This window comes from Pleurodeles waltl, chromosome 6, assembly GCF_031143425.1.
Source record: "Pleurodeles waltl isolate 20211129_DDA chromosome 6, aPleWal1.hap1.20221129, whole genome shotgun sequence".
Taxonomy (NCBI): Eukaryota; Metazoa; Chordata; class Amphibia; order Caudata; family Salamandridae; genus Pleurodeles; species Pleurodeles waltl.
In genome coordinates, this window is record NC_090445.1 from 1,216,916,174 (window position 1) to 1,216,931,573 (window position 15,400).

Here is a 15,400-nt window from a genome sequence, read left to right on the forward strand (position 1 = left end):
ACAAAAGCAATACAATATAAAAATCTACAATTCAATACAATCCATCTTCATCCTCATGCCATTGGCCTGCAATTGAAAATAGTTACACAATATTGAGTAGTGATTGCGTTTTGCTTCAGCATCAATTTTTCATTGTGCCTACACTTTAAATTTAGTTTTGTCCTTTTATGTTTTTTTTTTTTTTTTTTTGCTCGTCTTGTAATTTGGGTGTCTTATTGTTACACAATGTTGTATTTCCAGATGCTATGTTGTATCTTGTAACTTGGTTATCTTTTTTAAAGCACCCTAACACCCACGAGGCACATTGACGCTGTTATTGAGTTGCACAAATGTGATTGTGTGATGGAACATACCTGAAAAAGTGATGGTGCCATTTGTTGTTTTCGATGTTTCATTGCACGTCATTAGAACAGATGTTGGAGGGTTCAATTTGGTGTTAAAAAAAAAAATGGGGTCAGTGAAGCTGCTGCTATGTGGCCTTCTGGACTGAGGGCCTGGTTTGCATCTCGGTGGATGGGAATACTCCTTCACAAATGTGACAGATATCTCGCCCGCCATATTAAGATCCCATTATATCCTATAGAGATGGTAATATGGTGGATGGGATATCCGTCACTTTCCATCCGCCGAGATGTAAATCAGACCCAAAATTCTGTTAAGAAAGAAATACTGCAAAATACGTAAGATAATGTGAAAGTAGATTTTTAAACATATTATTTAGAATTACACCTTTTTCCTTTTCATGTTTAAGAAATGTTATCTAACCCCCCAGTATGTCTGTGCTTTTCTTGTTTATAGAAGTAAAGAAGGATTGACTAAAGCCAAAGATATCCTAACCCGCCTAGGGGTGGAACCATCCCATGAAGATTGTATAGCCGTGCAGCATGTGTGTACCATCGTTTCATTTCGTTCTGCTAACCTGATTGCGTCTGCTTTGGGCGCTATACTGACTCGTCTGCGTGACAATAAAGGGGTAGCCAGACTGCGTACCACAGTTGGCATAGACGGATCTCTTTACAAGATGCATCCACAGTGAGTTCTATGTTTACTTTAATTAAAGCATGTCACCTGTTGGGGATAAGCTTACAAACGTTATGGAAGGCTAACATTCTGACACAGTCAAATTATATAGGCAGATGCAAGTCCGCAGGATTGTTCCACTGACCTTTACTTCATCTTATGTACAGAATACGTCTATTAAAGTTCAGATGAATAGAAACCAACATTAGTGAGTGTGTGTTCACAATTTATTTGCAGGTTTTAAAGCTCAGAGGTGAGCAGGGTGTAGTGCAAGGCTCCGATACCCCGCTTCGTTATCGGATGCTCCGTTATTTTATCATAATTACTGATTATGAGAAATAATTAACTTTGCTACCCTTTTCAGTCCACGGGCAAAGAGGCTAAAGACACATATTTTATTGCTCAAGAAGATCTTTTGTGCTTGTTTTCGCATGCTGCAGTAAATGCACTGCTGGGTGAAGAAAGTGGTTTTAATATGTATGCCAACGTGTTACCTCCCATATAATTGTCCACCAAATCATTGACGATGCCAAAGACCGCTTGGAAGCCTTTGCCAATTAAAACCTTTTTGTGCACTACCACTTTACAACAAATTGTTTAGTGTATAGTGCACAGTTTCTGTAATTGGATTCTGTATTTCACCAGGCGATAGTTGAGTAACTTGTAGGCTGGTGCGGTGTGATCAAATATTTGCAAAGCATTACTTGACCTTAGATTTTAAATATTCTGCTATGGTTTTTGTATATGCGTAATCTTGTGTAGATGATATTTCAAGTATCCACTTTCAAGGGTACCAGTGATTGAATGATATAATATGGATTGCATTTTCTGAACAAATCTAGTGACAAGTTGTATCATGGCCTGCCTAAAAGGGAATTGGACTAACACCTGCAGAGGTAATGTGTATCTCTCCCTTATATAATGGGGGATATTTAGAACACTTTTTCACATATTGGCAGCTTGGAGGTTTGAAATGGATATTTATTGTGGCCAAATATGTTATATGCTTTTATTGTGACAACGGATGTTATCTGCTGCCAAATGTGTTTTCACTAAGACATGGACATAAGCGCAATTGATTTTTTTATGTGATAAGATTTTTTGCCAAATGTCACATATTTTTCTTTTTTCATGCATGGGGAGAGTAATTGATTTGCCCAAAATCCCAAGGGTGTTGTGCCAAGATCTAAAACGCATTGGCTAAGTCTTGCCCATGTATCTAACTGCTATGCCATTGCCTTTTGCTCATGCTGTAGATGATGGGCATTGCTGACGTTGGCAATGATTTGTAGCCATGCTGTATAGCAACGTGGCTGCAGCGCAGCATGGCTAAAGATAATAATAAAAAGAACTATGATGCATCCAGTGCTAATTAAAGAATAAAAAAAGCCAATTAGCTGTGGGTGCGTCATAATGGTTTTAAAATTAGTTTTAGCCACACTGCAAAGCTTCGATACTGCTGTGCAGCATGGCTACAAAACATTGCCAAAATCAACAGGCGAGACCTATTGGCTTTGCCAGTGCTTGTTCACCTTTGTCATCCGCTACATTTAAAACTCTGTAAATGGTAATTTCACCGGCCACATCTTTAGGTACTGCGGCTACTTTGCTTCTACCAGGTGCCCTGCACATGGGGGTAAAATGCTCCTTCTGGTCAATCCTTTCTACACTCCTTATTGCTTGCAGAGCAGCTTCTTGAATTCGGCTCTTGGTAACTACTGTCACATCTGTGACAACACTTGTTGCTTTGCTTGTAAAAACTTTTGCCCTTCTGCTGCGGCCACAGCATTTATTTCCACTTAATTCTTAATAACCGAAACTTCGCTTCCAGTCTTGCTTTCACTCCATTCCATCTGCCTCATGCAGTGTCCAGATTTTTCTTCCTCTTTAATAACAGCAGCTTTTTCACTTCATTGTTTTTGCATCTGCTTTGTGCAGTTAATTGATCACAAATGAATTCATCACTCGCAGTACCAAATTGTCACCTTATCGAAAGTTCATGTTATTTTGCAACATCTCTTTCACTAATTCTCCAACACTTAGTGGTTGAGTGTAAAACGAAACCCTTCTCATAGCAATGTTGACATCTTTTTTAATTCTGGTCTTGGGTCTAAGTTTTGATTATTTGTACACATTGAACACTGGTTGACTGGCTCCAGTACTATGGGCAAAAAATGAAAAAATGTCCTGGCTCACGTAACAGAAAGTTTCAATTCTATTAAGGATATGGAGGCGAGGATTATGCTTTACTCTCTTCGGTTTTTTATTCACCAGCAGCACATTATTAACTACCTTTCCCATAAACCATAGCGAAAAGGTGATGCAAAGAACACACAACCAATCAAAGTACTTTAATGCAGATGATAATACAGCTTCTATGCTTATGTTCTCTCTTTCTTCACATAACAGAATCCATCTCCTTCTTGCAGGTTATTCTGGCTTGGTTGATTCCACTCTTAGTAACGATAAGAGAATAAGTAAATGTTTCCATAATCTCTCATGAAAAAAACATTGCATAACACTGATTAGTCAAAGTAAGATCCCAAGTACCAATGCTTATGTTAATTATATAATTAAATATCATTAGAAAAAACATAATACTTACTCCTCATACGAGGAATCACTTCTTAAAGGCATAATTTACTACTTCAAAGGTTATGATCTTCCTCATCGCAGGATGGGAAAATCCTCACCTTCGTGTCCTTAACAGAAATTAAACTTTCTGTTACTAGAGCTAGGAAATGTTTCATTCTATGTCAGGACCCAGAGGTGAGGATTATGCTTGTTAAGAACTTATTGACTACCAGAGCGACAATGTTCTGTATAGGTATAATGTAAAACCTTTTAAATGTGGAGTCCGAGGACCAATCCACAGCATTCAGAATATCTTCCAGTCTGGCTACTAGAGAAAAAGCCTTTGAGGCCATAGCACTATGAGCAGTATAAGATCCAAACAATGAGTTGCCGATCCCTGCCTCCTGCTTGGTCCATCAGACCCATCTGGCTATAGTGGTAGAGGAAACAGGCTTGAACGGTTTCCTAGGAGAGATCAAGAGCTTTCTATCACCCGTGGTCTGAATTCTGTAGTCATGTCCTCATAAGCTGTGATACATTGTACAAAACATATTTTGGGAATATTGTTAAAGGCAGCATAAGAAATTATTTTAGAATCACACTTTCTCCTCCTAGAGATGTGAAAGGTGACCCCATCCAGGTTAAACACTCTACCTGTAACTTCTAGTGCTCGAACATCCAAGACCCATCTGCATGAAAGTAAACACAATAACATACCCAGCTTATGTGAGAATTCTTTCCTGGGCAGGAACTTATTGCTGTTCCAGGAAATTAACATTTGGATTACTTTATTTACGTCCCATAAGGAGGAATACCTGGGCTCCAGCGGAAAAGGAAGTTTTGCTCACCTCATCAAGCTGTGGTTTTCCAACCTGGATCCATCAACTGCAGAAAGTTCTAGCTCGAATGACTGAACAGAAAGTGTTCACAGATCTGTAGGCCATCCCTTCCAAGACCAATGTGGATTTTTTTTTTAGAATGGAGACAACGTAGGGACACCCTGACCCCTTAGCTCTAGTGCTAAGGTCTCAGAGGGACCACCAGCAGGACTAAAAATCAGTTTTGTAACAATAAAAAAAAAAAAAGAAATGCTGCAAATTCATGACAGAGTTGCAAATCTGCGGCAACCCCCATTGCAACCCTCAGCGACGGCTACCCTCCTGGGGCCTTATTAAGGTTGGGGGGTGGCATGAATCCCCAGTCCCGGGAGCCACCACCCCCCTAGGCAAAGTGTGTAAAATAAGTAAAGTGGGGTCCTGCAGGCTGAAATAAAAGAATGAAGGGGGTCCATTGCAGACCTCCAGCCCTGGGGACCACCACCTCCCCAGGGATAAGTGAAATGTTGGATGGGGGCTGCATGGCCCCCCTTGAGGAAGGAGCCAATGATGGCCCTGGGGACCGCCACCCCCAGGGCCAGCTCCTACTATGTCTCAGGGTGCCCACCCCGGGACATAGCTGTTGCTGTGACTTGGTGGGACCTTTGACAGCTTCCACCAAGTCAGAGAAAACACTCCGGTTTCAGCAAGCAAGAGATGTCAAACAGCTCTCTCTTGCTGGAAGAAGAGGTTTCTTCGGTTTCCCTGCCCGCAGAGATGCAGACATGGAACAGAGGAAACAATTACTCTCACAGACAGGGAGCTGCATGTTTAGCAGCTCTCTGTCTGTGACATTAATGCCTGCTGCTGCAGGACGTATAGAGCTGGCTTGGAACGCGGGAGCCTTCAGGCTCTCCTGTGGTCCTATTGCACCCTGCGTGGCTTGCGGGGCACCCAGGATAGATGGCTTGGCCCCAGTGGATGGGGTCACCGGGCCGAGATCAGCACGGGGAGGGGGTTTGTGAAGCCCCCCTCCTCTATTTACTGAGGGCCAACCCCAGGGGATGGGGTCCACAGGGCCAAGATCTGCCCCAGGAGGGCCTAGCCACCACCACACATCTCCCCCATTTAATTGTAGTTGGCCCCAGGAGATAGGGTACCAGGGGATGAAACTGGCCGGGGTATTTGGGCTGCTCGGCCACCCTCCCCAACATTGACCATTCACCAAGGATAGCACTTACTAACTAACCAGTAGAAAGTGCTATAGTTTGATAGACATTGTACAAAACTGTGGGCTCTTGTTGGATAAACAGGAGAGCTTCCGTTCTGGCCATGATGCCCATTTCACAGAAATTAAACCTCAACAGGAAGCACTTTCAAATATAAATGTAGTGGGTGTCCAAGTTGAAGATTCACTTCTGGAAAGGACTAATGATCATAACTCCTGGATTTGGCGAAGGCAAACCAATTGTGTTCGCTCTGTGATTCCATATAGAAAAACAATCTTAAATCCTTTGTGGCGGTGAATGCATCTTTCATCTATTGGAGCATAATCAGACACTCTCACACCCATTCTTGCACCCACATAGACCCTCTCACAGCCACTCTTGCACCCAGAGACGCACTTTATCACACCTATTCTCATATCCAGAGAGACGGGACCTGCTGCCAACAACCACAGCGCAGGGCCAAAGGCCTTGCCCAGCATGGGGTTGGCTTGTTAGGCTCTGCAGCCACCCTGTGGCGCACACAGCCAAAGGGGCAGGGTTGGATTACCATATAGGAATGAAACTTACTTTATGTTAATAAAACATAGAAATTCACTGAAAAAAAAGGTTACAGGGACGCTAAATATCAATGAAAACATTAGAAGTCAAATTATTGAAGAAAAAACTGTGCATAGCGGGCACATGAATTATAGTTGCCGTAGGCCACGAGTTATAGTTACTTGAAATAACTCTTACTATAACCGCTAAATTTCTCTGGTTTTGTGCGAGTAAATTCAGAACCTAAGTATCACGTCCGTCTAATCTTTGGTTTTCGAAGTGAATTTCTAAGGTTTTTTTTCAATTCTATTTCCTAAAAGCAACGTCCCTGTAACCTTTGTTTTTTTCTCTGAATATATATATATATATCTTAATTGAAAAGAACAAACAAAAGTTATAGGGACGATATAGTTAGGGTCTGAATGTACTTGTACAAAACCCTAGAAATTCAGAAGTTATAGTTAGAGTTATATCAAGTAACTATAGTCACGCACCAAGGTAACTATAACTCGCGCCTTTGCCATGCCAGTTTCCTTATCAATAACTTTATTGCAAATGTTGCAGTGATAATATGATATATGCCATACAAGATGTCATCATTTATATAATATATAGCGTAATTAGCTGTGCATGGCGAAGGCGCAAGTTATAGTTACCTTAGGGTGCGAGTTATAGTTGATTGAAATAACTAACTATAACAACTGAATTTCTGTAGTTTTGTACAAGTAAATTCAGAACCTAATTATAATGTCCCTTTAACCTTTGTTTTTTCAGTGAAGTTCCATGTTTTTCTAACATAATGTAATTTTAATTACTATACTTTTTCCAACTCCCGAGGCGCATGGCCAGGCCCTGCGTCCAAGCCCTTATAACTACAAAAACCCCATACCATGCACAGCCTTTGGCCATGCGCAACGCATGGCCAGGCCCTGCATCCAAGCCCTTATAACCACCAACCCCAGCACCATGCACAACCTTTGTCCATGCTCAGCGGAGGTTGGCCACAGGACCTGTGGCTGTCAGTGGATCTGTGAGTGGGTGCACAAGTGTCTGAAAGTGGGTGTGTGAGTCTGTGAGTGGGTCTGAGTGGGTACATGAGTGTCTGAGTGGGTGTGTGAGTGGGCGCATGAGACTCTGAGTGCATGTATGATCAATTGAATTAGTGTATTAATAAGTCTAAAACTATTTTTTTCTTTTTTTGTATATCCTCAAATATTCAAGAATATCCCTGAATATTCAAGAATATCATGCATGATGAAGAAAAATCATTTTAAACCCATAATTTGACCCTAAAACACCATGATATATCACACCACTGGGGTCAGGGTACCTCCACCCTGACCCCTTATACCACATGTCATTACTATTTTCATCCCCGGGTACCCTCGCCGATAACATAAAATGGCAACCCCAACATTCTGGTCAGGTTGTGGCCAGCCAATTACAGTGCTTCTAGTTGAGTGTGGATTTGTGAAAATTCACGATTTTTTGTGATTTATTTGCGAAGGATCCACGTCCCTAGGTATCCACATATATTTTCCCTTTAATATCTCAAAAACTACTGGGCGGATTTACACCAAATAAGCGGAAGAAAATCTGCATACCAAAAGCTAGCTTTTTGCCAAATTTGATGTGATTCCGTCCAGTGGTTTGGGCTGTAGTTGTGTCTTAGGGTCCTATGGAAATTAACATGAGAAACACAACTTTTTGACACCCACCCTCCCTTCCCCCTTTTCCTCGATCCCCACTTGATGGATCACCCCAAAACTTTCCATGTGCAACAAGAATCAACAGCAGACTTTTTTGGAGGAAAATGTCATTAAGATTCTACTAACAATGCCAAAAACATAGGCAAGTCAAAAAATGCTTTATCTATGGAAACATGGTCCTAACTAAAACTACCTACTGGTGACCACCAGTAAGTTATCTATCTATATATATATATATATATATATATATTTATATATATATATATATATATATATATATATATATATATATATATATATATATATATATATATATATACATATGTTCAATGGCATGTGTAGCTTCAGATACACATGCTGTGCATTAGTCCACCATCTGGTGTTGGGCTCGGAGTGTTACAAGTTGTTTTTCTTCGAAGAAGACTTTTCGAATCACGGGATCGAGTGACTCTGCATCTTCTGTTCCATTGCGCAGGGGCATCGACTCGATTGTTTTCTTTCCGCCATCAGGTTCGGACGTGTTTCCTCTGGCTCTGAGATTTCGATTTGGAAAACTTTGTAAAACTCTCTTTTCGTCGGTATTGTATTGATCAGGTTCATAATCTTCCATCGACACAGCACTACCATTGGGAAAACAAATGTGTTCGCCCTTCGGGGCACGCGCGCCAAACTCAGGCCTTTTTGGGCCGACCGCGTGGAAGCCTCATGGATCGGACTCCATTCCGATTCTGTTCTCGGTGCCACGCGAAGTACCCGTACACAGACCAGCATCTGGTTTGCAACCTCTGCCTTTCCCCAGACCATCGGGAAGAAAACTTCGAGACCTGTCGATCCTTCCGATCGAAAAAGACTCTTAGAGACCGAAGAGCAAGAAGGCTCTAAATGGTGTCGAGGAGGGGGGAACATCTCGACGTAGAAGAGGAAGAATTGATGCAGACTGCAGTCTCAGTTCGAGATTCCGAGTCCGAGTAGGAATCAGACGAAGACAGACCAGTCACAGCAGGACAGCATGTAGGTACGTCTGCCTCTGCACCCTCACAAAAGAAAAAACACAAGGCCTTGGGTACGCCACTGCTCGAAGGCCATGGCTCGGCCTGAAAAAAGACTGTTGGTGACCGACCCCCCCCAGTTCGGCACCGAAAAAGGCCACTCCTCCGAAAATATCGGAGACAACAAAAAGCTCAGTTTCCGACTCTACTAAACACCAATTTTCAGAGTCGAAAATCGGAAATCCAGTTTTGAAGCCGAAACCTTTGTCCTCTTCATCTTTTTTGATCCCGAAAAAGAACGCTTTTGAGCCAAAAAGGCCAACATACACAGAGGATCATGGACTTTCAAAGAGACTTAAAGAAAGCCACACAACCTCAGAAGAGGAAATAGAAATAGAACCAATTCTAGAAATTATGGATGAAAGGCAATCCAGGACCCACATCCATAAAGAAACGGGGAGAATTCTTACAGCCCCTCCTTTAAAAACAAAGAGGAAGCTAGCTTTTCAGGAGGAATTGGACACCATGCAGCCTCCAGCTAAAGTGCCAAAGCAAAAGGAGAAACCACCACCTCCCCAATCTTCTCCTCCTCATCCTCCTACCAGCCCTACACCAGTGCAGTCACCTACGATTCACAACAGGACAATCTTATGACCCTTATCCCATTCCAAGTAATGATCCAGACAGCTATCCCTCTAAACCATCGCCATCTGAGGATAGTACTGTCTATAATCAAGTCATAGCTAGGGGTGCAGCATATCATGCTGTTACCATGCATACAGAGCCCCTAGAAGAGGATTTTTTATTTAACACTCTATCCTCCACACATTCTAGGTACCAATGCCTCCGGATGCTACCAGGCATGGTAAAACATACAGATCAGATCTTTAATGAACTAGTAAAGGCACGCATCATAACACCTAGGATAGGGAAGAAATGTAAACCTTCACCCTCTGACCCTGATCATAACACCCATCAGGTAACTCCTGATTCTGTGGTAGTTAGCGCTGCCAGGAAGCGGGCAAATAGTCAGTCATCAGGAGATGCATCCCCTCCTGATAAAGAAAGCAGGAAATTCAATGCTGAAGGGAAAAGAGGTGCGTCACAGGCAGCAAATCAGTGGAGGATAGCCAACTCGCAAACACTATTAGCTTGCTATGACAGAGCCCATTGGGACGAGATGCAACACCTAATACAGCATCACCCAAAGAACACCAGAAAAGGGCATAACAGGTAGTGGAGGAAGGGCAAGCCATTACAAACAAAAAGATAAGATCTGCCCTAGATGCAGCAGATACTGCTGCTAGGAGTGTCAACACTGCAGTCACTATACGCAGACATGCATGGCTCCGATCTTCTGGATTCAAGCCAGAAATACAGCAGGCTGTGTTGAACATGCTGTGCAATAAAGAACATCTTTTTGGGGCAGAAATAGACACAGCCATAGAAAAATTGTGAAAAGACTCTGACACAGCAAAGGCAATGGGTGCACTCTACGCTGCACCATGTAGGGGGTCGTTTCGTAAACCTCAGTTTTGAGGTGGTTTCAGAACACAACCCTCAGAGGCATCCACCTCGCAAACAAAGCCAACCTACCAACCGCAATACTAACATGATAGTTTTAGAGGCACATATAGAGGACAATACCCCAAAAATAGAGGGAAATTTCAGGCCTCTAAGCAGCCTCCACAGCACCCAAAACAATGACTTTCCTCATTCCCTTCCACTCCACTCCTCTCCTGTGGGGGGAAGACAACAACAGTTCCACACAAATTGGCAAAATATTACCACAGACAACTGGGTGCTGTCAATTATCTGCAAGGGCTATTGCGTAGAATTGATAAACACTCCTCCAAATATTCCACCAAAGTCACACAAACTATCCACAGAACACACAATTCTGTTAAAAGAAGAGGTCCAATCTCTACTACTCAAACAAGCAATAGAATTGGTTCCACCGTCTCAAATAGGAACAGGAGTTTATTCACTATATTTTCTAATTCCCAAAAAAGATGGCACCCTCAGGCCAATATTAGACCTCAGGCCCCTCAATCTTTACATCCTGTCAGAACATTTTCATATGGTAACTTTACAGGATGTCATACCACTAAAAAACAAGATTTCATGACAGCCTCAGACCTCAAAGATGCGTATTTTCACATACACATCCACCCTACATACAGAAAATATCTCAGGTTTGTCATTCAGGGAAAACACTACCAATTCAAAGTGTTGTCCTTTGGAATAACAACATCGCCAAGGGTATTCACAAAGTGCTTGGCAGTAGTGGCACCCTACCTAAGAAGACAACATAAACATGTCTTTCTATATCTAAACAATTGGCTAATAAAATCAAGCAGTCATACACAATGCCAAAATCCTACGCATTATGTAATACAAACTTTACACACACAAGGCTTCTCAATAAACTACCAAAAATCACACCTTCAACCAGCACAAATACAACAGTATTTGGGTGCAATACTAAACACTCAGCAAGCTCTAGCATATCCATATACACAAAGGATACAAGCTTTCCAAAATATAATCATACAAATACAAACAAATCAACAATACACTGTCAGATTTGTCATGAAAATTTTTGCAATGATGGCATCATGTATTGCAAATGTAACTCAAGCAAGACTAAACATGTGGCCCTTACAACAGTGCCTTGCACAACAATGATCACAGGCACACAGTCAACTTCAAGATCTATTGTTGATAGACCGCCAAACATACATGTCCCTTCAGTGGCGGAATTCCACAAATCTAAGCAAAGGGCGGCCATTTCAAGACCCTGTGCCTCAGACCATAACTACAACAGATGCATCCATAATTGGTTGGGGAGCTCACCTAAACAATCACAACATTCAAGAGCAATGGGATGTCAAACACAAACAGCTATACATAAACCACTTGGAGTTATTAGCTGTCTTTCTAGCACTCAAAGCTTTTCAGCCTCTTCTCACACAGAAGAATGTTCTGATCAAAACAGACAACATTTCAACCATGTATTATCTCAACAAACAGGGAGGGACACATTCATCCCAACTGTCCCTTCTAGCCCAGAAAATTTGGAAATGGGCAATCCACAATCAAATTCATCTATTGGCTCAACACATTCCAGGGATAGACAATCAGTTAGCAGTTATCCTCAGCAGAAATCACCAACAAACTCACGAACGGGAAATTCATCCTCAAGTACGTAAAAATTACTTTCAAAAGTGGGGAACTCCAAACATAGACCTGTTTGCAACAAGCGAAAACACAAAGGGGGTCATTACAACCCTGGCGGACTGTGTTAAAGGTGCGGTAATACCGCAAACAGGCCGGCGGACAAAAATAGGGAATTATGACCGTGGCGGAAACCGCCAACAAAGACAGCCACTTTAACACTCGGCCCGCCACGGCGGTACAGACAAGCAGCGAGGCGGTCACCGCCAACAGACAGGCGGAAGACAATGTACCGCCCATAGTATCACAATCCGCCACCTTTTCCGGGGTGGATTCACCATGGATAAAAACACAACGGAAACAGTTTCTGCAATGGGAAAACGCTCACCTTAACACATCCCACGAGGAAGGAGGACACCATGGAGCCAGAATTACAAATCCTACCTGCCCTTCTCTTCCTACTCATCTATGAAGACCAGCGCCGGCGGCGATGAAGACAACGGTGAGTACTGCACCTACGACATAGGGGAGGCAAAAGTCAGGGAGACACACACGCAACACCCCCATCCCCACCGCAACCCTCGCATATTACAACACACACACCAATGCATTTACAAACATCACAGTAACAACCCACAACCCCCCCGGAAGAATGCAAAGACAAAACGAAATCAGTTCAAACATTGTAATGTATCAATATACATGTGTCAATTATATACAGATATATACAGTATAAACTCATACAAAGGTATATACATTACGAGAAGTAGTGCAGATATGCACATCTCAATGTCCGTGCACCACTAGGCCAAAAATGCATGGGCGAGGCCCACACAAGATACCTGTCCACAAACGGAGAGAACACTGCCGGGGCATCAGAGAGAAAAACAACAGGCACCTTAAGGGGGAAGGGAAGGGGAGGCACCTCAGCCGGATTACAACACCACGCCACATCCACGACGGGGCTCCATGCCCATTGATGTATCCTGGGGAGTGCAAAGCCACAGTCTCACAAGTCTCTACAGTGGGTGGTTTGCCCACTGTTCAATCCTGGGGAGTGCAAAGCCACAGTCTCACAAGTCTCTACAGTGGGTGGGTTGCCCACTGTTCAATCCTGGGGAGTGCAAAGCCACAGTCTCACAAGTCTCTACAGTGGGTGGTTTGCTCACTGTTCAATCCTGGGGAGTGCAAAGCCACAGTCTCACAAGTCTATACAGTGGGTGGGTTGCCCACTGTACCATCCTGGGGAGTGTTAAGCCACAGTCTCTCAAGTCTCTACAGTGGGTGGTTTGCCCACTGTACCATCCTGGGGAGTGCAAAGCCACAGTCTCACAAGTCTCTACAGTGGGTGGTTTGCGCACTGTTCAATCCTGTGGAGTGCAAAGCCACAGTCTCACAAGTCTCTACACTGGGTGGTTTGCCCACTGTTCAATCCTGGGGAGTGCAAAGCCACAGTCTCACAAGTAGATAACAGCCTCCACTGGTTCTGGAGGGGGACTGGTGCCCAGAGTGCTTCATCCTGTGAAGGACAGAGGTAGTGGATGCATGTCTCCACTGGTTCTGGAGGGGGACTGGTGCCCAGAGTGCTTCATCCTGTGAAGGACAGAGGTAGTGGATGCATGTCTCCACTGATTCTGGTGGAGGATCTGGTGCCCAGAGTGCTTCATCCTGTGAAGGACAGAGGTAGTGGATGGATCTCTCCACTGGTTCTGGAGGGGGAATGGTGCCCAGACTGGATTAGTCTCCCCGTGACAGTTCCTGTCCCGTCACAGTCCCAGCTGCACATGGGATAACGATGCTTGATGTGGCGGTCTTTTCCTTCTTCTGCAGTGCATGCCCTGTTCAGCGGTGCTTGCCCTGTTCAGCGGTGCATGCCCTGTTCAGCGGTGCTTCGCCATGACGGTCTCTGGACTGTTCAGCGGTGCTTTGCCATGGCGGTCTCTGGACTGTTCAGCGGTGCTTTGCCATGGCGGTCTCTGGACTGTTCAGCGGTGCTTGCCCTGTTCAGCGGTGCATGCCATGTTCAGCGGTGCTTCACCATGGCGGTCTCTGGACTGTTCAGCGGTGCTTTGCCATGGCGGTCTCTGGACTGTTCAGCGGTGCTTTGCCATGGCGGGCTCTGGACTGTTCAGCGGTGCATGCCCGGTTCAGCGGTGCATGCCCTGTTCAGCGGTGCTTCACCATGGCAGTCTCTGGACTGTTCAGCGGTGCTTTGCCATGGCGGGCTCTGGACTGGGCATTGGTGTGTGGCATGACGGTCCCTCATTGCCCAGCGGGGCTGTGGCTGCCGGGGCCCTCCTGGGCAATGACTCTGGCGGTGGTCTCCTGACCAGTGACGATACTTGGGCCCTCCTCGGCAATGCCTATGGCGGTGGTCTCCTGACCAGTGACGATACTTGGGCCCTCCTGGTCAATGCCGATGGCGGTGGTCTCCTGACCAGTGACAATACTTGTGCCCTCCTGGGCAATGACTCTGGCGGTGGTCTCCTGACCAGTGACAATACTTGGGCCCTCCTGGGCAATGCCTATGGCAGTGGTCTCCTGACCAGTGACGATACTTGGGCCCTCCTGGGCAACGCCTATGGCGGTGGTCTCCTGACCAGTGACGATACTTGTGACCTCCTGGGCAATGACTCTGGCGTGGTCTCCTGACCAGTGACGATACTTGTGCCCTCCTGGGCAATGACTCTGGCGGTGGTCTCCTGACCAGTGACGATACTTGTGCCCTCCTGGGCAATGACTCTGGCGGTGGTCTTCTGACCAGTGACGATACTTTTGCCCTCCTGGGCAATGACTCTGGCGGTGGTCTCCTGACCAGTGATGATACTTGGGCCCTCCTGGGCAATGCCTATGGCAGTGGTCTCCTGACCAGTGACGATACTTGGGCCCTCCTGGGCAACGCCTATGGCGGTGGTCTCCTGACCAGTGACGATACTTGTGACCTCCTGGGCAATGACTCTGGCGTGGTCTCCTGACCAGTGACGATACTTGTGCCCTCCTGGGCAATGACTCTGGCGGTGGTCTCCTGACCAGTGACGATACTTGTGCCCTCCTGGGCAATGACTCTGGCGGTGGTCTTCTGACCAGTGACGATACTTTTGCCCTCCTGGGCAATGACTCTGGCGGTGGTCTCCTGACCAGTGATGATACTTGGGCCCTCCTGGGCAATGCCTTCTGAAGGCCAGGTTCAGGTGCCTCCATATGACAGGTGGATCCCTATTCTACTCACCAAAGAAGGTGTGCCAGATCATCATCGCCTGCTCAATGCTTCACAATCTTGCTTTGCGACGCCAGGTGCCTTTTCTGCAGGAGGATGGTCCAGATGACGGTGTTGTGACGGCTGTGGAGCC

General features: G+C 44.8%; 1 protein-coding gene across 1 annotated transcript in view; it reads left to right on the forward strand.

Moving 5' to 3' along the window:
• The window catches only part of HK1 (hexokinase 1), a 1,372,133-nt gene that overhangs the window by 600,822 nt on the left and 755,911 nt on the right, over positions 1-15,400 (forward strand). Inside the window, exon 9 of the mRNA XM_069240524.1 lies at positions 799-1,032. Within this exon, the coding sequence (XP_069096625.1) occupies positions 799-1,032 (234 nt within the window). The remainder of the gene's footprint in view (positions 1-798; positions 1,033-15,400) is intronic.